Here is a 25,399-nt window from a genome sequence, read left to right on the forward strand (position 1 = left end):
GCGAGAGCGGTGATCTCCTCCTGTCAAGGTCCTGCTGCTGCTCTGGATCCGACGAGAAGTTACCAAAGTCCTCTTACCCACCACTTATGTACCCTCAGGGAGCGCCCAGTCCCTCCCCCGGGTGGGGACTCACACAATGGGTGATTAACTCTGGGAGCCAGGGGGTGTTGAACTGTTGATGGCCTATTAGCAGCTCCGCCCCCCTCAGGCTGGGTGTGAAGTGATAATGGCTCCCTGGGCAGCTGCTGCTAATGGCCCATTGACCTTGGGGAATGAATAGAGGGGGTAGAATACACAGCTTTGATCACCCCCACACAGGGTTAGCTGGTCCCTCCTGCTGAACTAGGACATATGTAAAATCATAACAAGAGCTGACAGTGGAAAGTTCTCCTGAGTATGGGGCTCTTCTGAGCATAGGAGGCAGTGCTTGGCCCATCTCTTATTTTTTTTGACAACAAAATGATGTCCCAGAATTTTACCAGAATCACAGAATATGTTGAGTTGGAGAGGACCCAGAAGGATCATTAAGTCCAACTCCTGGCCCAGTGCATGACACCTGAAGAGTCACACCATGTGCTCAAGAGTGTTGTCCAAATGCTTCTTGAACTCTGTCAGGCTTGGTGCTGTGATCACTTCCCTGGGGAGGCTCTTCCAGTGCTCAACCACCCACTGGGTGAAGAATCTCTTTATAATATCCAATCTAAACCTCCTCTGATACAACTTGAGGCCATTCCCTTGGGTTCTGTCAGTGGACACGAGAGTGAAGAGATCAGTGCCTGCCCTTCCTCTTCCCCTCACAAGGAAGTTGTAACTGCAATGAGGTCTCCCCTCAGTCTTGCCTCCTCCAGGTTGAATAGACCAAGTGACCTAAGGCACTTCTCATAAGGCTACCCCTGTAGACCCTTCTAGATCATCGTAGCTCTCCTTTGGACACTCTCTAGTGGCTTAATATCTTATACTGTGGTGCCCAAAACTGCACACAATATTCCAGGTGAGACCGCACCAGTGCAGAGCAGAGCAGGACAATCCCCTCCCTCGACCAGCTGGCGATGCTTTGCCTAATACCCCCCAGGACGCGGTTGGCCCTCTTGACTCCCAGGGCACTGCTGACTCATATTCAACTTTCCATCAGCCAGGACCCCCAGGTCCCTGTCCCAGCACTGCTTTCCAGCACCTCATTCACTAGTTTGTACTTACATCTGAGGTTGCCCCATCCCCAGTGCAGAATCTGGCACTTGCTGTTGTTGAACTTCATATGGCTGCTGATTGCCCAGTCCTCTAATTTGTCAAGGTCTCTCTGCAGGGCTCTCTGCCTCTAAGGAAGTCAACAGATACTCCCAGTTTTGTGTCATCTGCAGACTTGCTTAGCATCTCTTCTGGTCCTTCATGCAAGTAATTTATGAAGATGTTGGAGACCACAGGCCTAAGATGGAGCCCTGTGGAACCCCACTAGTGACAGGTCATCTGTCTGACGTTCCCCCATTCACTATTACCCTCTGTGCACGATCCATGAGGCAATTGCTCACCCACCATGTTATATTAATCCAGCTGTGTGCTGGACATTTTGCCCAGAAGAGTCCTGTGAGAGACAGTATTGAAGATTTTACAGAAATCAAAAAAGCTAGCATCAGCTGGCTTCCTTTGATCAGCTACATGCTTTACCTCGTCATAAAAGGAAATCAGGTTTGTTAAGCAGGACTTTCCTCTCATGAAGCCACACTGGCTGAGACTAATGACTGCATTATCTTTCAGGTGTTTTTCAATACCTCCCAGAATAATCTTCTCCATAACTTTACCAGGCCCTGAAGTGAGACTGACAGGCTTTTAGTTTCTGGGGTCCTCCATCTTACCCTTCTTGAAAATCAGGACAACATTTGACAACTTCCAGCCAGCTAGGACCTCTCCAGATTTCCAAGACCACTCAAAAATCGAGTGAGGGTTTGCTATGACATCATCTAGCTATTTTAGGATTCTGGGGTAAATCCTGTCAGGCTCCATAGATTTGTAGGGATCCAGCTGGAGCAGCAGATCCTGTGCAATTTCAGGGTTGACTGGGAGTAGATCATTCTTACAGTCACGGTCCTCCATCTCAGGGCACTGAGACCCCCTTGGTCTGTCATCTGTGTGAAAGACAGAGGCAAAGAAAGCATTAAACACCTCTGTCTTGTCTCTGTCTCTGTGAGGTGACCATCCTCATCCTGTCATGGACCAATGATCTTTCTTTACTGCTTATTGCCAGTAACATATTTGAAAAAAACTTTTTTTCTCCTGCACATTTTCAGCAAGTTGCAACTCCAGATGAGCTTTGGCTGCACAGTTTCTCCCCGCAGTTGCAAATAGCATCTCAATTCTTCCCATGTCATTTAACCTTCTTCCACTGGGCATACGCCTTCCTCTTTTGCCTTTCTTGAAGAAGACCCCTGCTAAGCCAAACCGGCTTTCTGCCTCGTCTGCTTGACTTCGCATATTTGGAAATTGCTTGCTCCTGTGCCCACAGGAGATGATGTTTGAAAAGTGACCAGCACAGACGGACCACAGCACCTGCAAAAACATTTTCCGAGGTGAGCAGACTGAATTATGCTCTCCTCATCTCCACAGCTGAGGTTTTGCAGGCATTTTTCTTCTTGCCAACAGAGATCTTAATCACCTTGCGATCGCTTGGCCAAGAGACCACCAATCTCCACTTCGCTCATGAGATCCACTCTATTGAGAAACAGCAGATCAAGGAGAGCATCTTTCTGAGTTGGTTCCCTTAGGACTTTACATAAAGTTGCCATTCAGGTTTTTTAGGAATTTTCTGGCCTGGGTTGAACCAGATGTGTGATGCTCCAGGTTAATTTTTGGCATGTTAAGGTGCTTCACAGAATCAAATCAGCATTTTTCAGAGATCATTCAGGTTCAGTCACTCAGAAATTCTACTGGAGCAGGGATAATTTGATTTATTATTCTTAGAATCAATTTTTAACTCCTTTCAGATTTTTCAGGTCTGCTACTAAGACTGATATTGAAAACTAAGAGTCTGCACTGCTGCCTATACTTTAAAAGCCCTCCAACTTCGCTCTGCTCAGAAGCTCCCATCTGCTGTCCATTTAAGCTCAATGGACCTCAATTTTCTCCTTCTAATTCCACTAGGCACCACCATAGTAATTTTGCAGTCTCCTTAACTTGGATGAATTTTTCCAAATATTTCTGTAGAGGTTTCTATATGGAGGCTCTTTTGCTCTGCCAGAGCAAGTGATTTTCTGCCATGTCAATGCTGTACCCATCACTCTCTAAGTCTGTGCAATAAAATATGCTTGTTGTTATTTCTTGGCAAGTTGGTACACTTAGAGCAAAGAATTCTTTCTAAAAAGTTATCTTTCTTATCTGCCACTACTCTGTCTAGGTCATGAGCATGATGCCTGCAATACTGTATTCTAACAGCAATCTCCAAAAGGAAAGCTACCAATTAGCTTTGGAGGTTTTCTGAAATTTTCATTTGAGATGTTCAGTGTCATGATATCTCAGGATAAAAGTATTGGATTTGTATTTGTAGGTTATGTTAGCAGTAAGTTTTGTCAGAGTGAAATTCACACACACACAAAAAGGTTTAACTCAGTTAAATTACTTTGTTGAGGGTCTGGGGTGGGTTGGTGAATTTTTTTAATATAAAGAGGGGACAGATAAAATAAAAAATCAGCATTCTAAAATTAGAGATTATATTTTTCTTCCTGATTCTTCTTTTATTTCTACCTCTAAAGAAGCATCAAATTAATATTTGAAGAAAACCTGAAGTATTTAAGAAACTTTATGGAACTGTATATTGCAAGAGTACTCACACATATGTTCCCTGGTTTGATGCCAATATTTTCATCAACGGAATAGCTGTTTGCTGAAGACTTCAATTTTATTTTAACATAAATTATCATCTGATAATTCTAGCTATAGGTAGAGAGATTACACTCAGTGGAAAGCAAATTTACATTACTACATTAAAAAGTGCTTTTATAATAGAGCTTATTGACTCGTCTGTTGTGTTAATATTCTCACAAGAAGTGTTTATAAATTAGATCCAAATGATGCAATTATAATGAATATAAAACCAACTTGTGTATTGTTAACATTTTTGTTTCTTTCTTTTCATTTGAAATACTAAAGCAGGAGAAGTTAGAAGACAGAACCCTGCTGTAAGGCAAAAAAGTCTGATGATACTCGCTAAGAAAAAAAAGTAGAAATGTCTAGGTTTTGTGCTTATGCTGCCAACATGATTAAAATAGAAAAAATCCTAGTTTATGAGCATAATGTTGAATTACTCAGAACTTTCTTCATGTTCTTTTTCTGCAAAAGGATAATAAGTAATTTTTTGCTTTAACATTACCACAGGCATGAAATTGTATATGCATGATAAGTCTAAATTTTTCACCTCTTTACAGAGTGTAAGGAGAAATATGATAAAATTATTTTATGATAAAAAACCGCTACTTCTTTTTTTTTTCATCAGAAACAGCATAGTGAAAATTTAGGCAGTGTCTCTGTGCCAGGCAGCTCTCAGCTCCTGCTGTGTTTGTGTTCCTTAAGAGTAGGATATGCTTACCAGGAATTCAGTGAGGATTTGGCCAGCAGCTCCCAAGGAGTTCTCAGCTTCCCACTTCTCAAAATGGCCCAGGACTGTGGCTTAGCAGCACCTGGTCACCTGCATCCTGCCACTGAGAGCATCATGTTTCAGAGTCTATCTGTTTTCATCAGTCTTTACTCATTTATTTTGAAGTCTGTTTATTTAAAAGCATAATGACCACTTCTTGGGGTCTCTGGCCCTAACACAAATCATGACCCTCTGATGTAGCTGCTAGTGCAGCCTTCTTGCTGCTAGCATGACACTGGTGGAAGCAAGTCAATGCAGCCAGCTGCTAGAGAATATTGTGTCACCTGTGGTATAAATATGGTATACATAAAAGACACATCAGAGGGAGCTGCAAAAATATACTGAGTGATTTTAAAGCTTAAATGTGCTTGCCAAACATGAATTTTCAATGTGCAGCATGAATGCAAAGTTGTTTGTGCTAGGAACATGCTGTGGATGTAGCTGGCTCCGTAAACGTGAATTTTGGCAGATAACCCAATATTGTTGGCATATACAGATACAACCAGAATGGATCAGTACCAGGATGGACCAGGAAGAGCCTAACATTGTATCAGAAAAGAAACTTGCGGAGAATCAGATAACTGTACTGTAAAGGGAGGATTTGTCTAACAACAATGCTGATGATGTTTTGAAGAACAACTTTCTAGGCATTCTGACATCCTTTCTGATCATCATATACGAAAGGAAAAATTCACAAAATCCTAAACCAAAGAATATTTGTAAGAAAAGGACATTAATCTGATTTATTAGAATGCATTCTCAACACATGCCCCTGGATCTTAAGTTTTAAAGGCATAGTTGGAAGCACAACTCCTAATAGAGGGGGAAAACAGAGCAAGCAGAGAAAGCCCCCTGGACTTTAGAATTTTTAACTAAGTTTAATTAACAACTGTGCTATTAGTGACAGAATTGAGCTTCTTTTAATTTACAGAACTTTAAAATGGATGCCTTCCTCATCATGTCATTGATAAACAGCTTACCTCAAGTCAGTTCTGCTGACATCACCAGCAACTGCCTATTCTTCAATACTTCATAAGCATGCAGCAGCAATTTATTTAATTAGAAGGTTTGAAATTGATTTTGAACACTAAGTAACTCCTGTTAAATCACAGAAATATGTATCATTTTGGTTTGGGTGCGTTTACACTGTTTCTTACCTTTATGGTTCGCATTGCCATGCTGAATAATGAAGGCAAAATGGACTAAGAAAGTAACAGCAAAAAGAAGTTTTATTTTCAGCAAGCACTCAACCTCCAGTCATAACATTAAAACATTTACAGGTGAGAAAGTGAGAAGGATCTTTTTTGTTGTTTCAGAGACAGTGTGCCATCTCTGAAGTGAACTGATCCCACTAGAAGTTTCAGTGGGAGCCAGCAGAGAGGGCCAACACTTTTTGTCTGGTTTCTCCCAGCTGCAGGGCTGCCCCACTCCCCAGACAGTCAGTACAGCATGCTTAGCTGCTGGGTCCAGCTCCTTATGTGAACTGGCTGGCTGACAGGGTGCCCACACCCCTGTATGACCTCAGCAGCCCCAACTTGCAGCTGCATGAGAAATTCAGCTTTACAGACCTCTGCCTAATTTGGCATTCATTTCCAACTGCCAATGAGTTACAGAGCAGATCTCAAAAGGCCACTTCATCACATCTTCTTTCCCACGTGGGCTTTTAAAAGTGCAAAGGGATCTTCAGTACAAATCCATAGCAAGCAAACTGAAATCATGCAGCAGTGCCCAACTGGCTTACAGGTTGCTTTCTCTTAGTGTTTGATCACCAGCCCTCCTCAACGAAGTAGTAGCAGTAGTTAGCAATAAGATGCTAATGCCATCTCTTCCACAAGTAGCATGCTCTCGGTCTTGTCCATCTTGGTATATCTTTTGTATTGTTTAGGAACTGCTTGAGTAAAACTGTTCTTGATACTGAAGATTTTGGTTTAGATGTCAAAAAAATTACTTCACCTGTTGTTTTTAGGAGGCAACAGCTTCACAGGGCCAGTGCTTCTTTCAAGTACATACACACATGCAATTATCTCTGCATCATACATTCCATATGTATTTATACACTCACATACCTACATGTATGCAGGTATGTATATATATAAATATCCTTGTTCTCAGTGGCAGGAACAACAAATCTGCTACCGGACAAAAGGGTTATGTAACTGAATACGCCAGTAATTCTAAAAGAAAAAAATCACTTTGAAAAAAAAAAAGTTGAAAATGCATTGAAAATTAACAGAATGCCTTGAGCCTCCAAGAAATGTTGGAGGTGTCAGACAAATGAAAAGGTAAACCACAATTCCCCACTGCCAGGATGCAGAGAGAAGAAGGCCAAGCACATTGGCAGCATCTGACTCATCATCACATCTGTTGAATCCAAACTCAGGGGCACAGGGAATAATCTATCATAATGGAAGGAGGTTGATTCAGAATATAAGCAAGTTTTTTGGTGGTAGAGTTGCTTTCTGAAAATAAGGTCACTGACTTGTCTTGGGTTGAGCTGGCAAAATGCCAACTGTCCAAGACAGAGTGAAAAGGGAAGAAGGGGGAGAGGGGAAAAAAACCCTCTAAACCAGGTTTATGCTGAAACTAACTATATGTATTTATACAGAAAAGAGAAAATTAAGAGAAAACTACAATATAACACACACTTACACATGTTACGTATAGTATAACAAGAAATAACTTTCCACTCCCCAGTTAATACAAAGCCCATTACTTAGATTCATAAGCACTCTAAAAGACACCCTGCAAGAAAGAGAAGGTATAACAACAAAATATTTCTACTTCCCTGAACTCAAACAAAAGGCAAGTAGTGGCAGCAGCAGGAGCAAGGCCTACTCCAAGACAGGAGCTGCAAGACATTCTCTTCCTAGTTCAGCCATGATGGAACTGACCAAGCCACACCCACACACCAGCTCTTACCCCTTCTGAGATGATGTCATAACATGGCATGGAATACAACCTTACTGGCTAGAAGAAGTCAGCTGTTAGCTAGCCCAGCCCAGCTCAAGTCAGCTGACAATTCCAGGCCTAGTCTGAACTTTAAAGCTTAAATTTTTGGCCTACTTGGCTAAACCCATAACATGACTCCTCACTTGTCACAGGTATGTGGACACAGTGCTAGGGAAAGTATCCAACCAAGACACCAAATGTATTCAGTAAGGTAAAATTCAACGGGCATCACTGTATGGATCCTACCACAAAATATTTTATTTTGCTTTGTCAAAAAACACCCAAAGAAGCTGATTTCTTACTTCAAGGTCAGATATGCATTTAGGTCCCTAACAAATTCTCTCTCTCAGCAGTTTGTATTGTTTACACACACCATTACTGCTATAAACTCTAGGTTTTACTCGTTTGTTTTCTATTGCCCCAGGATTTAACAACTTGCCAGTTTAATGCACTGGCTTTCAGGCTGCAAACAGTACCTCTACTCCATTTGCTGGGAGAGACCATTTTTCTCTAGCTTTGAGTTTTGCATAATTTTATATTTTTGAGCTACTTACTTCTAATGTTTAATATTTTTGTCCATATGTACAATGCCAGAGCTACTATTGATTCAGCTCATTTAATTCTGAATGCCTTGCCCAGGATTTATTCTTGTTGCAAGTATGCTTTCTGTGTCACTTTTCAACCAGGAATAAAGCCTGATTTACTATCATGGCTTCTTCTTTATCCTCAGCTTAATCTTAAATTTAGAGTTTTCCCATTCCATTTCTCATTATTTTATTTTAAATGGTCTCTGTAAGCTATGCTACATGGTAACTTAATATAGGAGACAGAAGTGTTTATGGGGTGCACTAAAGATGAAATAACTTATCAGATCTTCAGAGCAATACAGACCATTTCAGACAAAATAGAGCTTCCTGATTCCTTACTTGATTTTTCCCCCCACATACCTAACACAAATGGTTCTGAAATTCAGTGCAGTTAATTGTAAGAAATAGACATAAAAAGAAAAAAAAAATCATTTTTGGCCCTGAACTATATAAACTACCCACATGCCAGTTTACCAATATTGCTTCAGCTCACACCTCAATAAGCAGAGACAACATTTGTGGCCTTGGTCATTAAAAAGAAAGAGAACTAATACAAATTTAAAGATTGATGGCTCTGTCCTTATTTTAGTCTAACAGCTACTTTTATAAGGCACACAGCCTTTTTCTTAGCAATTTACCACTAACAGGACTAGTCACACACAGAACATTATTCACTTACAGCTTCTCTATCCAGATTGTCTTTTATCCCAGGCAGTTTCAAAATGTTATCATGCTTGCAGTTCAGAAAACAAAAAAGCATATGAGAATGTGAAAAAGAGAAATCAGACTTTGAACAAAAGCAAACATCTCCCACAAAAAACCCTTTCTCTGTTATTTCCACTACTTTTATCCCTTCTCCTTCTTAGAAAGTACCAAGTTATTTACAAGGGAGACCAGAAAAGCTGAACAAAAACTGCTGCTTCAGCATCCACAGTTACATGTGTGTTTTCGGTATTCAGCTGCACCTAGAGAAAAGAAGCTTTATAGACCAAAGAAACACACCACTCACAGGTATTAAAAACAGCAAGTCTACCAAATTTGAAGCAAATAAGCCTCATACCCAATAGATTTGTGCTGTGTATGGAACAATAACTATGCTCTCATAAAACTCTCTGCCTTCTACCTTAGCTCCACACTGCTTCCTCCAACAAGACTAACCTTACCACAGCCAACAAGAATCCCCACAGATGAAGCCACTTACAGCTACAAGTTTCAATTTACTCCACCAGCTGCAGCAAATTGATTTGTGAACTGAGTGGCCTTTTGGAGAATTTCCAAAAAGAGCACAATCAGCACAGAGGAAACCCTGGAGGGAAACAAGCCCTCTTTGGGAAGGCTGGTTCATGTGCTGGACTGTCTGTGAAGCTAAATACATGGGTGGAAAAAATAATGCACACCAACTTAGGATCTGTGTGTTCTTGTGTAAATGATATAACATGTCACACTGCTATGAATTAACTATTCCCCTCTTTCAACATAAAAATTGCCCCAACTGGTTTCATTAATGCATTGAAAATATAACTGTGTATAGGAATTTTGTTGCTAGGTTGTGTTAATAGAACATAATATATCAAAGGGGAGAGTGTCAGGCATTTTTTTCCAAAGCCAGATGACTTACATTAGGTCTGATGAGGAAAAGAGAACTCTTAACAATATATAATTCATAACTGGGTATTCTGACTCCTGGATTCGGTGTGTCATGGTCAGCATCATAGGCATATCAGGATAATTGCATCAAGTTTTCAGCTGCGAAGATTCACAAAGTCAGCCTCCAAGGCTAGAAAATCTTGAAAAGTACTTCTGTCAGGAAGAGGGTTCCCTGTCAGGACACATCACCGCCACTGATCAGATTTGCTCCCACCAAGAAATCCACGGAGAAGCAGCTGCAAAAGGAAGAAATCACTGCCTAGAGAGATCTGGTCAAAAGCTGTTTATCTAAAGCACATGTTCACTCAGACTCCACCTCAATTCAAACTTCAACTACATCTATCCTCCAACAAAAATCTACCCACAATATGTTTGTATTTGGAGAGACATGAGGGAGGAGAGGGAAAGAATGCTCACACAAATCTCAAATCTTGCAAGTTAAATCTTTTATAGATTTAGATTCATCAACTTACAGACAAGTATTAAATGAAGAAATTTATATTTCTTTAGCACTGGTTTTTTTTCTTCTTCTATCCAATGGACTACAAAAGGGCACAGGCCTGTCAAACTTGACTTGCAGCTCTGGGTTTGCTGTGCCACCAGGTCACTGCAAAATGAGCTGAACCATGGCACATGTTATGTCCCTACTCATAAATTCAGGTACTTGAGTCTGGATGTGGCAGTTGCTTGAGTTTGAACTGATCTCATGGGAAATAAGAGTTGGAACAAAGAAATCAATATCAGTGTGAGCAGGAGATCACAGACAAAGAATCTTTGATGCACTTCTCCTTAATTAATGCATTTCTCCAGAATGCAAATAATCAGGTTATGGTTGTATAGGTGAAGCCACAGCAGAATTGTGAATCCGCACAAGGGCTCTGAAATTGTATCCTTTTTTGTCCACAAGGTAAAGCTTTCTAGAAAATCCTAAAAACCAAACAAAACAAAACAAAAAAAAAAAGAGAAGAAAAAAGAAAGAAAAAATAATTAGAAGGCACTTTTTATGGAGGAACCTCTACGGGAGCAAATGCTGTTGTTAAACCAAAAATTGTAATCTGCCAAAAGTACTGCATACTAAAAACTTTTAAGATCTATCTTGTGGAAAAAAGGGATGATACTGCTTACGTTACATCTGTCACTGGTTACACAAGTAACTGGTATTGTAGCTTTTTAAGTCTAGATACATCTTATAACCAGTGAAACCACATGAGAAAACACTTGACTGAAGCATCACATTTTTTGTGCTGGAGGACTCTCTGATGCTCAGTTCATCTGACTGGATTCCCCATAAATTTATACTTCAGTGAATTATACAGTTTACAGGAGCATAATCATGTAGACATAGATCCCTGTAGAGGATTCGATAGTCTGACTTGCTTGAAAACATCTCTGAACTAATCAGTAGGACATTCTCCTTAGGTAGGGGAGTTTGTTGTAGACCTTCCTGATCTTTCACCGATAGATAACAGAGATGTTTAGTCCCCACACAGGTTCTGCTATTATTGTTATTCATTTAGCACTCACATCACAGAATTTCATAACTGAAGGAATAATTTCTGCCCTATCCAGAGAAATTTGTAATATTTGACAAGTCACAGCTCATATTGCGTCATTCTTTTTCAAAACCTGATGTGACAAAGGTAACTGGACTCATGGAAAACCCAAAAATATCTCTTTCCTTCTCATTTTTCTGTTATAGATCTTGTCTTGTTGTGGTAGCTAGGCTCAGATCAGGCTTTAGTTTTTCAGTAGGCTCTGAAAGTGTTATGTAAATTAAAAGGGACACAGGTTGTCACCTGACTTTAAACATCCAAAGAAATATTTCATACCATATGGCATAAACCCAAGTATATAAGGAATGCGAAGGAAGTGTTTGCTCTCTCTTTTCTCATGGCTGCACTCCTGGGAACAAGCCGTGACTCCGTTTCAGAGAGCTGGGCCTTACCGCTGCCTCACCGCTGTTTTATCTTGGGGAATTAAACATTTATTGCTAGCTTTCTCTCTGCTCAGGTGTCTTTCAGGAGGTGGGCTCTTGGAGTGGTTTGTGGGGTCAGAGTTACGGAGTTTGCTGCTTGGTGGGGAGTAGAGAATGGTTGTTATCTTTTACTTCTGTGTGTATGTGTATATTGCTTTTTTCTTTTAATTTCTTCTTTTCTGCATAAATATATAAACTGTCTTGCTTTAAGATTGCATTGTTTGTGGGGCTTTTTAGGTTTTTTTTTCTTTTCTTGTACCCCAGGCAGGAGGGTTGCTGTCAAATAGGTGGATACTTGGCATTCTGTCAAGGTCCAAACCACAATCCTTGTGCAATAAGTGCATTGGCTAAATCACAAAATGAAGCTGGAAACTTAATACATGCACTCTGCTAAAGCAACAAGCCCTGCAAGGTTCTTTCCATGGGTCAGCTCTGTACTTTACCAGAGGGAAGTGGTAGCTGTAATTTTCCCAAATTGTGCCTGTTGGAGTGCCAGAACCAAGTAGAAGTTTGTTTTCAGCAGCTTCACAGGCAACAAACAGATAACATGAGAACTCAGTTTCGTATTTCTGGACACTCTTGGGATGGTAAGAAGGCAACAAAGAAAGAGGGAGGTTGAGAATTTCCTCAACAGAATCTTCTGACATGCTCTAGTGGTTTGGGAGATTAATTGTACTAAAATCAGTAAAAAAGTTGCTAAGGCAGTTTTGAAAGCTAATCCTTATTCAATGGAAAGAAGAAACTTAATTTTTCTAAAATCAATTGTGAAATGCAGTAACTGCCTGCTCAAATATGTATGTATGGCTAGGCTTCATGAACAAAGATTGTGGAAGGGCTCTTGGATGTGCCCTTCAAGCCTGCGCAGTGGATTTTTTAGGTGAGGCACAGTGTGTACGGAACTGGCCCCACCCTTTAACTCCTAATGTTCATCTGCCATGGCCAAGCGAGCTTGGATGGTGACAGTGAAGTCCTCAGGACTAGAACCCACAGGCCCCAGTATTGCCAGGAGGTCTTCCATCCAAGTACTAACCGGGGCTGACCCTGCTGAGCTTCGAGATCTGATGGGATGGGATATCAGGGAGGCATGTAACTGCCCGCCACGCAATTGTAAGTGAGCAGAACCGGCGTGAATGAATACTCTTTGCTTCCAGGTTGCTGCTGTGCACCTTACAAGAGTGAATTCCTGCTATGTGTTACTGCAAATGCCAGTTTTCTGAGTCAAAGGTAGTATTCTACCACAGTTATACCCTTGTCCTATGCATCATTAGTAAGTGCTAGAAGTGCTAGTAAGAAACTGACATATCAGTTTGGTGTCATATGTTAAAAGTTTGTACTGACTTAAATAGGAGACTTTGCTGCTCTTCGAGCTGATTACCACTGGAATAAAAACTTTAAATTCATGCCTAGATTTGGGTTTTTTTCTGATGCAAATTTGACTACTTTCTTGTATTTGACTTTTTTATTTTTAAGCACCTGCCTAAACTTCTATTGAAGTCAAAGTTTCCTCGTTCTGCAAAAAGGGACCTGGAGGTCCAGGTCGTCAGCAAATTGAATGAGTGAGCAGCCAGGAGGCCCAACCGTGTCCTGGGGGGCATCAGAAAAAGCATCATCAGCCGGTCAAGGGAGAGGATTGTCCTGCTCTGCTCTGCAGTGGAGTGGCCTCACCTTGAATATTGAGTATGTTCTTCGCCCAGAGCAGGGCTGGGTGCTCAAACAGGTTCCCTAGGGAAGTGATCTCAGCCCCAAGCCTGCCAGACTTCAAGAAGAGTTTTGAAAATATTTTCGGGCATATGGTGTGACTCTTGGGGATGGTCCTGTGAAGGTCTAAGGACTCAACTTGATGATCCTGATGGCTCCCTTCCAGCTCAGCAGATTCTGTTACAGACTCTCACAGACTTCCACTTGTCTACAACTTCCTTTCCGGTAGTTGTAGAGAGCAATAAGGTCCTCCTGAGCCTTCTTTTCTTATAGTTTTTTAAGCACTTTCGGAATACGCTAAACATTCTGTTCTCCCGCTCCGGGACAAGCGGCAGCCGCGGGGTCTCTCCGCCCGCCGCGCTCTGCCGCGAGGGGTCACCAAAGGAACCGGTATCACAGAGGCGCCACAGAGAAGTAAAGACATCGAGCAGCTCTTTCCCCCACCGCCAAACAAACAAACCAACCAAACAAACAAAAAAAGTCCCACAAACAAAAAAGGAAAGAAATTAGTATGAACCGACCCCTCTGTGCCTGACACGTTTTCGCTCTTTTCTGGCTCTCCGCTAGATGACAGCAGCGAAAGCGGACTGAAACATCCCGCAGTGGACTCGTGGAGAAAACGATTTTATCCTTTCTGCAAAACCCTCAGGGAGTAATTCAGTTAAGAAATTCGCACTATTGGCTGTTTTCCTGGAAGTAACAGAGCCTTTTGTTTTTAGGCTTCCCACCTGCAGGCCTCAATAATTTACAAAACCATGTCTCTGCATTTTGTGCACTTAAAAACAAATGTACTTGGGCTGGAAAAAAGTCAAGTATTGTTGGTTTAATGCAAGTAGCTACTTAATAATGTTAGCGATTAGTCTTGTAAAATACTCCTAAATTCTTACTTTCATAAGTTGAATGGGCCATGTACACTGAAACTGCAGCAAGGCAGGAGATGGAGTTCCTATGTGTATTTACACCAATGTTCAATTTTTATCAGGAATACAACTTTTATGCACATGCATTTAAATGCTGCCACTCTTTTGCTGTCTGCTGCTCACCAGTTTAAAGCAGTAAGCTTTTTTATCACGAATCTTCAAACCAGTTATGGTACAGACTAGACTAGGGCCCAAGTAGTTACAGTACAGACAAGAATCAAACATGGACCACGAGAAGGAAGGAATTAAGTGCACTTGTCTGAAGATTAATCCATCTTTGATATGAGTTAGAGTACTGTAAACCTGCTGCAAGTAAGGCACATTCTAGAATTCAGAGGGAACAGTACAAACCCTCTACCTTGGTCCTATTCCTGGCTTAATCTAGAGTAGGTTTTTTGTGGGACAAGAAGTAGAACTGGTATAACCCAAATTTTCCAGTTTCCATGCATATGTAAGAGTCTCTTGTGAGTAAGGGAAATCCCTGCATAGCTCCTTAGATACCAAATACAGGGGTATAAAGGGTTTGCAGCACCTAGAGTATTTTCCAGAAAGGAAATAATAATTCAAAAATCTTCTCTCCTTGTTGACTCACTTTTTATTTTGTCCTTTTATCTCATGTTTCTGTTATCCTGAATTATTCTGAGGTGTATGAGCTTAATTGTCTGTGTGCCATGCCCTTAACATTTAATTTTGTCCCTTTTATTTAAAAATATCTTTTTTCATAGCCTGGCTATGTAACTTCAATATTTTTAGGTGTATTGTAATTCGAGTTTATAGTTTAGTACTCCACCAATTTCATTCCAGTTTTTGACATGTCAGATAAAAAAAATAATGTCACTCCATCTTTTGGAGTGACAGAGATGCTACTTGCGAAAAGAAGGTCACATAGGGATGGAGAAGCTCTGTCTCAGGTCTCAGGATATTCTTTTAGAATCTCAGTGATCTATTTTTTTTTGTTTTTCTTCTCTGAATAAGTGTAAGAAAATTTTTATGCTTTTAGGATAGCTTTTCACTAAGTGCTGTATCATTGCAGCAAAGCATTCAGTCATTAAGTAATGTGTTAATTTTTGTATTATAATTCTGTTGGATATCTTGAGTAATGATTTATATTGCTTTACTAGACTCTAAAAATAGCTATCATAAAAAGATAGAGGCTGCTTTTTTGGAAAAAACTGTCAACTAGTTGTCTGTACATAATAAATGTAATATACTACACATACTGACTGAAATCACTAGTCCAAAGAAGGCGATAGAAAAAGTGGAATATTTATCATTTTATATTTAAATTATATCTGTAAAGAGATGATCAGACACACTCAGAGTATTTGTCTCTTTTCAGGATCAATTCCTTATGCTGCACAGGAATTTTTAAAAATAGTAATCTCAAAGAAATTGTATTTGCGCCCCCAAAAATGGAATGCAAATGAAACAAGGGAGAGGAATACTTTAATTAAAATATTTATTGGAAAAAAAATCCCATCAACATTATTTGGCTGTACTAAGTAAGTAAAACACTGAGCGTGACTATAGTAATTAAAATGCAAACAACTAGTACCATGAGCGGTATGATTCGGCAATATTTGGAATGCTTTTTTTCTCTCTCTTTCTTTTTTAACAAGGTATCATACCCAGGAGTATAAATATCTCCCATCCAGAACTGCAGATCATTAGGATTTTCCTAGAAGAAAAATCAGAAAATGAACTCAGTTTTTCTCTGTTGCACATAAAGTCATTAGAACATACCCAGAAGTATTCTGGCTACCATCAGATACTGATTAATGAATTTAAGACATCACAGCACATATGCAAGGCACTTTCGCTTAAATGTAGGTTGTGCTACTTGCCAGATCCTGCAAATGTTCCCTGGGGAAAATTAAAACCACATTTTTCAGCCAGGAGCCAAATGCAGGACACCAGCCATTGAAATGTGATCAAAAAACCTAGAAGAAACCATGTTGCCTTCTCAAGAAGACATGTTGTTGTATAAACACAGAGACCTTTCCAAAAAATGGAACAGCAGAAAAAAAGTAATCCTAAAAATGATTTGTGCCAACCCACAGGCAGACAGGATCCTGCGTAGTGTGGATGAGGTTCACAAAATGTATATAATTTGATAACATAATTTTGCTCTGAACAGTTATTAAAGTGGCTATATAGTATTTAAGTGCCACATTATAGTTCCTCCCTATGCATACAGGGGAGATGGGTTGTGTAGTGCTGTGGTTTAAGACTTTCTGTAGTCAGAGGTCATGTTCTACAGAGCTGAAATTCCTGTAGTGTCACCAGATACGTAGATTTCCTTTCCTGATCAAACTCATGCTAGTGTCATGTCTGTTCCAAAAAATACCTCTATATTTACTTCTGGAATCCCATCAAAGGAACCAAGTGGGTTGCAAGGCTGCACAGTGGTTCATGCATGCACTGCATAGCTCACAGCAATTCACTTTGCTCAAACTCAGCACAACAGCGCATTACCTTTATGTGACTGGCCAAGTTAGAGTGCAGCGAGTGCCTGTCATAGTCTTGCACAGTCCAGGAAGGGGTCTTTTTCTTCTCCTCCCAGTCATCATCCACCAGGATATCACTATATAATGGGTTGCTTTTGATTGCGGATTTCAGGGTGATGGGTGTAATGTGTTTCCCCAGGGCTTTGTCTATCACTTCTGGACTAACTCTGTTCAAGTCTAAGCCCGGCAGCTCAGTGACAGTTTTCATTTCTCTCTGTAAGGCACAAGTTAAATCAGAAGCTGGCTTTCATCTTCCTTTACCTACAATGCAGGCCCCCTTCCAGAATTATTTGTATTACAACAGAATAATTTTTAAAATTATACATGCACTAATTTTTCTCATTCTATTAAACATCTATAATGCAGTAAAGGAGTCTAACTGTTCGCTTTGTCCAGATTTTTTTCTTCTGGGGAGTGCAGGTGAGTACACCATTAAGTTCTTTCACAAATGTGAACTGACATAATGCCTGCTGAAAGAAAGCCTCTACTTTAGCAAAAGAGTGCTATGGAGCACTACAGCAGAACATGTAGTTCTGATGAAAGCCATGGGTGTATGATGCAGAACCAGAGCCGTAAGAACAAAGCAGAATGAAGCACATGGGTAATAGATAGCCTTGACTGGAATTACACCTCTGACAGCAGGGGTGTGACTCACAGTTCTGTTCATGCTATTGAATGTTAGGATGTCAAAGAGGCTTTTCATTCAGCTGAGGGAGAGTCCTTATTTTGGGCACTGTCAGAACTCACAGGTAAATAAATATCTGAAACAAAAGTTATTAAATCAGACATTTTAGAACACATTGGTAGCAATGCAGGAGGATGAACAATTCCTGGTGGGATTGCATTTTTTGAGAAATCACAAGCTGTTTCTTAACACTAAGAGATTCTTTAGGGGTCAATGAGACAGTAGTTACCATATTTTTCAATCTGTAATTGCATGGAAGAATGCAATTGTGCTCTCCAATTCAAACTGTTCAACATTTTCATCCACCACAACCTTCTGTCCACAAGACTTTGAATTAACAGGTCACTGATCTCTGATTCCATCATGCATCATCTTCCTGGGAGACGTGCTTTTGGCAGAGCCCTTGCCTTACACTAACACCTCTTACATCACTCAGGACCGCTTCTACAGAACCCACAGAGTGCAAATTTGTCCTTCCTCATTAGCAAACGTTGCTTCCCCATTAACACTTCTGTCCTTATGAACTTTATTTTGAGACAAGGGGAGTCTTGGCCTGACCTAGTGGTAGGTTTGCTGGGCAGTGGAAACTCCCCAGCCCTCTTTCACTCTCAGAAATCACAAGGGTCTGGGCAGCATCTGCCAGAGGACTCATAGAAGATAAGTTGATATAATAAACAACCAATGAGGAAACTGGGTCCTGAGAAATGTTCTTCATGTAAGAATGTCTTTGCCAGAATATTTCTCTTTTATGGAGATCTCCAGCTGTTAAGGTACCACAGGCTGGATGGACTTCAGCTGCAAAAGGGCAAGGTGCATGTTCTGCTTCTTCTTCCACCTTTCTGGGGGAGCCCAGAATATCCAACCTCCTCCTGCACACAGGCTCTGGAGCTGCTGGCATCTCACATCAGTCAGTGCAGATCCATAAGATGACAGCAAACTTCTGGCTTCTTCTGCTTGAGTAATTTTCTTCCCCTTTTGGGGCTGGTGAATCCGCTATCAACAGAAATCAGCCAGTGTGTATCATCACCCACTTTATAACTGCAGCATCTGTGTACATCAAAGACATGTCTGGGGCATCTGGGACAGGCAGGTGTAGAAGGATACCTGAAGACTGGTTTCCTTCAGAAAGCGAAAGTGAAGAAAACAACACACTTTGTCTAAGAAACCCTGTCATCTGAGATTCGTGTCACCAAATCCTACAGAAGTGACTAAGCATGCCTCCCATCAATAATTGTCATTAGTAGGCAGGTGGATCCTCAGTGACCTCCTGTCCCTCTGCTAGTTTATAAAATCCACATGTTGTTCCTTAGGCTTCACATATCCCTCGACAATACTACTCTTTGCATTTCAGTTACAGCTGGTACTGAAGCCTGCTGGACTGTACCGGCCAGATTTCAGCTGAGCTGGTGTTTTTAACTGCCTTTTCTTTCTGACTTTTTTTTTTATTTCTTATTTAAAAATTTTCATTGACCTTAATCATTCTTCCCTCAGGCCTGCTAGATAGTTGAACTTGGAGAACGTTTTGTTGAAGAGCGCAAACTGTGTCACCAGGGGATATTTGGTCTCCTTAGGCTAAAATGTTGTGAAAAGAATGTGACTTGAAAGTAATTTCTAAAGCTGTTTTAAATAAAATTCTCCCAAAATATGAATAGATGGCATGATGCATTTTTCCCCCCTCCACAAAGAGAGTGTTTTTTGCCCCTTCTGTCTGGAGTACCTTTCTTTCCATAGGCATGAGAATAGGAGAATGTGGCAGCTTGGAGCAGAGGTAGAGAGGGAATAGACTGGGAGGAGCAACACAGTTTTACCTTGAGAACTGGACTGGAATTTAGGATAGGATATAGTTTGCAGAAGTTTTAGAGAACAGACATTGAAGTGACAAGCTAATTGAGAAAATACACTTCAGTACAGACTGATGCTTGATTGCAAAACTCTCACAGCAAATATGTCCTAGACACTGGTTAGGGAAAAGAAAGAACAGAGGCCTGAGGCACATACAAAAAAATCACACAGAGAAATATGAGAAGGATTACATTAAACATATAAATATATGGAAGCAGCGAAACATAAGATTAGATAATAAACATATGCTTGCTAGTATTAATTCTTGCAAAAACTCCTTCTTTTTCCCCTTTTAAGATTCAAAACATGTCCCAACCATTGTCACAGATTTCTGTGTTTTGATTCTGATCCATGAAGAAAAAATTCAAAGAAAGTAGGTATCCATGTTCATTACAGAATTCACACAATAAATACTGAATCTAAGAAATTAATGTGAATTAGGGTGGAACAGAACAAATCAGAGGCAATTTATGTTATTATTCACTGAATGAAAGGAAGGAACAGCAAATACTCAAAGAAGCAATAGCTAGGAAGAACACTGAGAAACTATAGATGAAATGTGTTGACAAAATACTTATTTCACAAGATGAAAAATGCTCAACTCTACAAACGCATAACTGTTTTTGATCTACATATAGCTCATGAGCAAGAAAGCAATTATGGTTTGTAACTCATGTTTCCTGGAGAACAGTTTGTCCTTTTTTGACAGTCTCAGAGAGCTGGCATGTACAAAACTAGGATTCTGCAAAAAGCTTACAGATCTACAAAGAGTTAATGTTAGTTCTGTTACTGAATCAACATGTTGTTACAGGGTTTTTTTGCTGACTCTTTCATAATGCAAATTATGCATATAGATGCATTACAATACATATAATTAAAATTATTTTTTAATCTTTATGACTAGGAAACATTTTAATACCATTTTTGTATTGACTTCATCCTTCTGTTCCTGCTGCTGTTGTTGTTAGCACTGAAACAATCTAAGAGCCTAATCACTCTTTCATCAGCCTGTGATATGGGACATCACACTCAAAAACCAGGACTCCAACCATTAAGACTAGGCATTGGTTTCAAGCCCATGTACCCGAAACAAGAGAATAAAGAGATGTTTAAGAACTTAAGGAAATTTACTTCCTGGGATTCAAATTTTTCTTTTCTTCCCTCCCAAAGAGAGTCATTTCCCCTTGTCTGATGGTCAGTCCTGGTCTCCAGCTGACGTTGGGAAAGATGCTCACTGAAAATGAGAAATGCTGCTGCTGAGCAGCTACACCTATATGCTTTAACTAAGAGAGTCTTTAAGAAACCTATGGCCACTAGATACTGCAGGATTGTTTTGTAACAGCTTCCTCCATCCTAGTGAAGGTGAGTAGCATGGTGATTATTAAATTTCATAGTAATTTATTTTATACTATAACCCTCTGTTGTGCAAAAGTCTTGTAACACATCCTGGAGTACTTTCCCAGCACTTGCAAGGGCATTTTTCCGATGTAGACACCTATTTTGAAGGCAGACAAAAGGTCTGATAGACAAAAAGCTGCTAGGATGTAACAAAGAATCCTCATGTAACAACTGCATAGGTATTGCTAGATATTTGGACAATAAAAGAGCTCGTCTCTGTTATAGTCCATAATTACTAGCACTTCAGAGTTTCTTCAACAAATTTGATCTCATAGGGGATGCTATGGAAAAGCAATTGGGTGGCAAGGCATAACTGAGGGTAGATAAGGAGATTTGAAGACAGTAGGGGAGAGAACTTGCATAAGGATTACAGAGAACTTAGAGTGGATCTAGAGGAACACCATGAAGTTGATCAGAGGGCTGGAGCACCTCTCCTGTGAAAACAGGTTGAGAAAGCTGGTGTTGTTCAGCTGGGAGAAGAGAAGGATACAGAGGTTAGTCTCTTCTCCCAGACACTCAGCAATAGGACAATGGGGAACGTGCTCAAGCTCTGCCAGGGGAAATTTAAGTTAGATATCAGAAAAATATTCTTTACAGAGAGAGTAACCAGGCATTGGAATGGCTTGTCCAGAGAGGGGTAGATTCACCATCCGTGGAGGTTTTTAAACTGAGATTGGACGTAGCACTGAGTGTCATGATCTAGTAAATGGACTGGAGTTGGACCAAGGGTTGGTCCTGATGACCGTGGAGGTCTTTTCCAACCCAATCGATTCTATGAGTCTATTCTATGATCCTGTGACAATGTAGCAGCCTTCTAATACCTACAGCAGGGTGATAAGAAAGCTGAGGAGAGACTTTTTATGATAATAGCACAAGGGGAGATGGCTTTAAACTGAAAGAGGGCAGGTTTAGATTAGATATCTAGAAGAAATTGTTCCACCTGAGAATGCTGAGACACTGGCACAGGTTGCTCAGAGAAGTTGTGGATGCCTCATCCCTGGAACTGTTCAAGGCCAGGCTGGATGGGGCTTTAAATCCACCTGCTCTAGTGGAAGATGTCTCTGCCTGTGGTATGGGGGTTGGAACTAGACGGTCTTTAAGGTCCCTTCCAATCCAAACCATTCTATGGTTCTACGATTCTAGGAATGGAAGTCTGCTTATCGAAGGAAATTAAGGGGATCTGAACTGTTTGTCAGAGATAAGGCAGCCTCATGTACTACAAAGCAACCTGGGAAGGCACGTGACAGGGATAGGAGAGATCAGTAGATGGTTGTAAACAATTAAGCCAAAGTGACAGGGATATTTAAAGAAAGTAGGCCTTCATGTGGGCTATTTTAATTGCACACCATTGAGGCTACTTCTATCCTTGTAATGAATTGTTTCCTTAAAAAAAGGTGTTTTATCTGTCATTGGTAATGGAGTCTGCAAGGTTGTGAGTTCATTATATGAAAAATTTGTACAGTCTCAGACCAAAGCTCCTGCCAGCCTTGCAGATGGCTCTGTGGCCAGTTGCAGATGTCAAGGGAAGAATAAGGGAGAAAGTGGAAATACATAATGCATGTATGAACCAAGGGACAAAGAAATTACTCTAACCTAGCACTTCTAGATTAAAAAAAAAATCTCCTGTCCTGGTACACCGAGAAACAAGCAAAGGCAGGACACAGGCATTAATTCAGATATAATATCTGCAGGCCAGAAAAGCATCATGCCAAGAAGTAGCATGCTGCTCAAAACTAAGTGCTCTGTGCTGTTTTCCACAAAGAGGGAAAAAAGGGAAATATAAGCAAGAAAGAGAAGTCTTAGAATTGCAGAAAAATATGAAGTTGACTATAGGGGAGACATTCAACCTGGCTATCAGAAGCAGATATAGGGAATTAATCAACTGGTGTGCTCTGCATTAAAACATATTGTGGGGCAGAGTCAACTGGGACTAGAAATTTTCAAGATGATCAGAATGTGGCCAGTAGCTGTCCATTTGCAAGAGAAAGTTGATGCTTTTTATGCTGCTTTTCACAAGGAAGGGCCAAGATTCCTGGACTGCTTTATGGTTTGGTTTAGTCAAAGTAGACAATGAAAATACATATTAAGCAGGGAAGCTGTTTAGTTTGCCGGATAGCAAAGAGAAAAGTGAGGAGAAGGAGCACCAGCTTTTTGTCATTACATCAAGCTACTTTTTATAATGGAAACAAATTTTAAAACTTATAGGTGGAGAAAGCACATGAGAACTTAAGTGCATTTGAATTTAAGTGATCTCATAATAAAGGTCTGGAAGAGGACAAACACACCACTGAGAAGTCACTTTGAACAGGGATCCCTGAGTAGCACTACTGTCTTAAGAGAAAATGAACTTTTGAAGAGTCAGTTTTGGCTACTCTCAAGGTTTAATGACTTCGGGAATCTTTAGATCATGCATGTATGTTCTGAAATTAATTCTCCCTCCTTTCCCCTCACCCCCTTCTCATCCCCTTTTTTCCATTTCTGAATTAACTAACCCTTGCCCTCATTGCCTCATTGATCTGTCATCTTAAAGCAAAGCATATTTTTCCTGTGCCACTAGTCCTCCACTGTGCCATCAAGTTTATTCTAATGTCTGGAACTCATCAGTATTTTTCCCTTTATTCGATTGTCAGCAAAAGGGAGAAAAGGTGGTGAGCCCTTAAAGGAGACAAAATAAGGCACAGCAGATTTGATATGGGCAGCTTGAATTCACTAATGACTACACTTAGAAGTATAGGTTGTGTCCTAGGTTTAACATTTATAAAACATGCCACATTGCAAACTCCATTTCTGGAGACATGGCGAGTACAGACGTTTCCTTTGAAACTGCCATCCCGAGGCTGGGAACAGAGTTCCAGGAAAACCTTCTCACTGGTGGCAAAGAGCAGAGCACAAGTCAAAAAGCACAGGGCTCCCCACACATTTTCAGTCCTCCCGCAGCTCTGCAGCCCTTGGCTCGGTGACAGTGCGTTCTGTTTGACAACAATGGGGAGAAGGATCCCTGCTGTGGAGTAGGCTCTGTGTGTGGCTGCCTTTCTCCTCCAGAAAAGAGAGGCTTAGGTGGGGGTGGGCGGGAGTGTGGCCAGCATTGCACCATACCGTATTGTTTCGGATCCTTCAGGCTCCGTCCCTCGGGCAAGGCTGTTTGCATGGGAGACTAGGAGTGACTGTGTGTTCCGCCGCCCCAGCTCTGCTTGGGGAGTCGCCAACAAAGATTATATAACAGGATCAGAGATGGCTAGAGGGATTGGAGTAGGCAGAGGGAAGGGTGTCTGGCGTGGAGAAGAAGCTAGGCAAAGTAAAGCGGGTGTCAGGAGCAGGAGGACTTTTCCAAGTGGAGTAGGACTGGAACGGACTCTGATAGAGAGCACAGCAGCTTGTGGGGCTGATGGGGGAAAACGTCTGAGGGGAGAAGCTCAACAGGAAGTGGCTGTGGGAGACTTTAAGCATCTTTCTCATTCCCTACCCCAGGTTCAAGTTTTTTTTTTTTTTGCTCCTACTCCTCATTCCCCTAGGGAATTTGACACCCACCCCAAGCATCCTCAGGATGCAGACCCTTCTCCATCCTCACCCATCCCCCAACCACTTGTGTGTGTCTCCATCTCTTGACAAGAAACAGACCTTGGAGCTTTTGCTCATGCTAGGGGTGGGGAAAGGCGAGGGGCTCCCCGGGCGGCAGGAAAGGAGCACTGTGGAGCAGCAAGTGGGGCCCAAAGGGGTGTGAGCTGATGCAGCTGTACTGCTGCTGATTCAAACATGAACTTCTCCTCTGTCAGCTCCAGGGCCTCTGCTAGGCAGTGCACATTTACATTTTTACCAAGAAACTGCTGCTACCTCTATATAATAATCTGGATTACTGCAGTCAGTGTGTTTCATACTTTCAACAGCTATCTTCCAGTATAACTGTAAAGGTCAATGAGAAGAACAAGCTAAAATAAAAAGGAAGCTATGGTGAACACGTATAATTTTGAAGGAAGAATCTCTAATGCTCTAATGTGCTTTTTCATTGATTTGAGGGATAGGGATATGACTGACTTTTTCTGTCTGTTTTTTTTTCTTGCTTCTTCAAAGGGCACATTTCATGCACCCTTTCAGTACAATTAATTGGTATTTAACTTCAGTAGACTTTTTGAGAAATGCTGTGAAAATGTTACAAAAGAGCAGTAGAAAGCCTAATGTACTGAAGTACAGTTAGTGGATCTGCCTGAAGAGAGTAACGCTTCTCACGAAGCCTGACCCTCACTGAAGTCAATAGGAAAACTTACAGGGATATTATTGATAAAGGGATACAGGAAGCTGCAAACACAATCTCTCACCCTCACATAATTTGTGTCCTGATCCTTAAAACAAGGTAGAAAAATCAGGAAGAATGGCAGCCTCTTTTAGATCTTACCTGTAAATAGACCCTGTTGTGCCATCGCTGCACTCCAGGTAAAGCTGCATCTGGGAATTTTGCCCAGCTGGCTTGTAGAAAGGCAGAGCTTTTCACTAAAGACTTCACCTCCAGTTGCAGGAATTTATCAGGATGGTTGTTGTTTGGCAAAACAGAGAGGTCCATGTTTCTGTGCTGTAC

General features: G+C 40.9%; 1 protein-coding gene across 1 annotated transcript; it reads right to left on the reverse strand.

Annotated features, from left to right (window-relative positions):
• Window positions 1-15,895: 15,895 nt before the first annotated feature.
• MINAR2 (membrane integral NOTCH2 associated receptor 2) lies at window positions 15,896-25,399 on the reverse strand. Its single transcript, XM_071581495.1, has 3 exons — window positions 25,220-25,399; window positions 16,873-17,118; window positions 15,896-16,075 (listed from the first exon to the last, which is right to left on the reverse strand). The coding sequence occupies exons 1-3, from the start codon at window positions 25,382-25,384 to the stop codon at window positions 15,896-15,898; spliced, it is 591 nt and encodes a 196-aa protein (XP_071437596.1). The 5' UTR covers window positions 25,385-25,399.

Source organism: Pithys albifrons, chromosome Z (assembly GCF_047495875.1).
Source record: "Pithys albifrons albifrons isolate INPA30051 chromosome Z, PitAlb_v1, whole genome shotgun sequence".
In the NCBI taxonomy this organism is placed as follows: domain Eukaryota; kingdom Metazoa; phylum Chordata; class Aves; order Passeriformes; family Thamnophilidae; genus Pithys; species Pithys albifrons.

What these genes read in the sequence shown, in the direction of transcription:
- MINAR2 (XM_071581495.1), bottom strand. Translation starts at nt 25,384, where the DNA reads ATGGACCTCTCTGTTTTGCCAAACAACAACCATCCTGATAAATTCCTG. An exon ending in ACAACAGGGTCTATTTACAG is followed by an intron (nt 17,119 to 25,219) that starts GTAAGATCTAAA and finishes TGTGCCTTACAG; the next exon opens with AGAGAAATGAAAACTGTCAC. An exon ending in ACTTGGCCAGTCACATAAAG is followed by an intron (nt 16,076 to 16,872) that starts GTAATGCGCTGT and finishes TTTTTCTTCTAG; the next exon opens with GAAAATCCTAATGATCTGCA.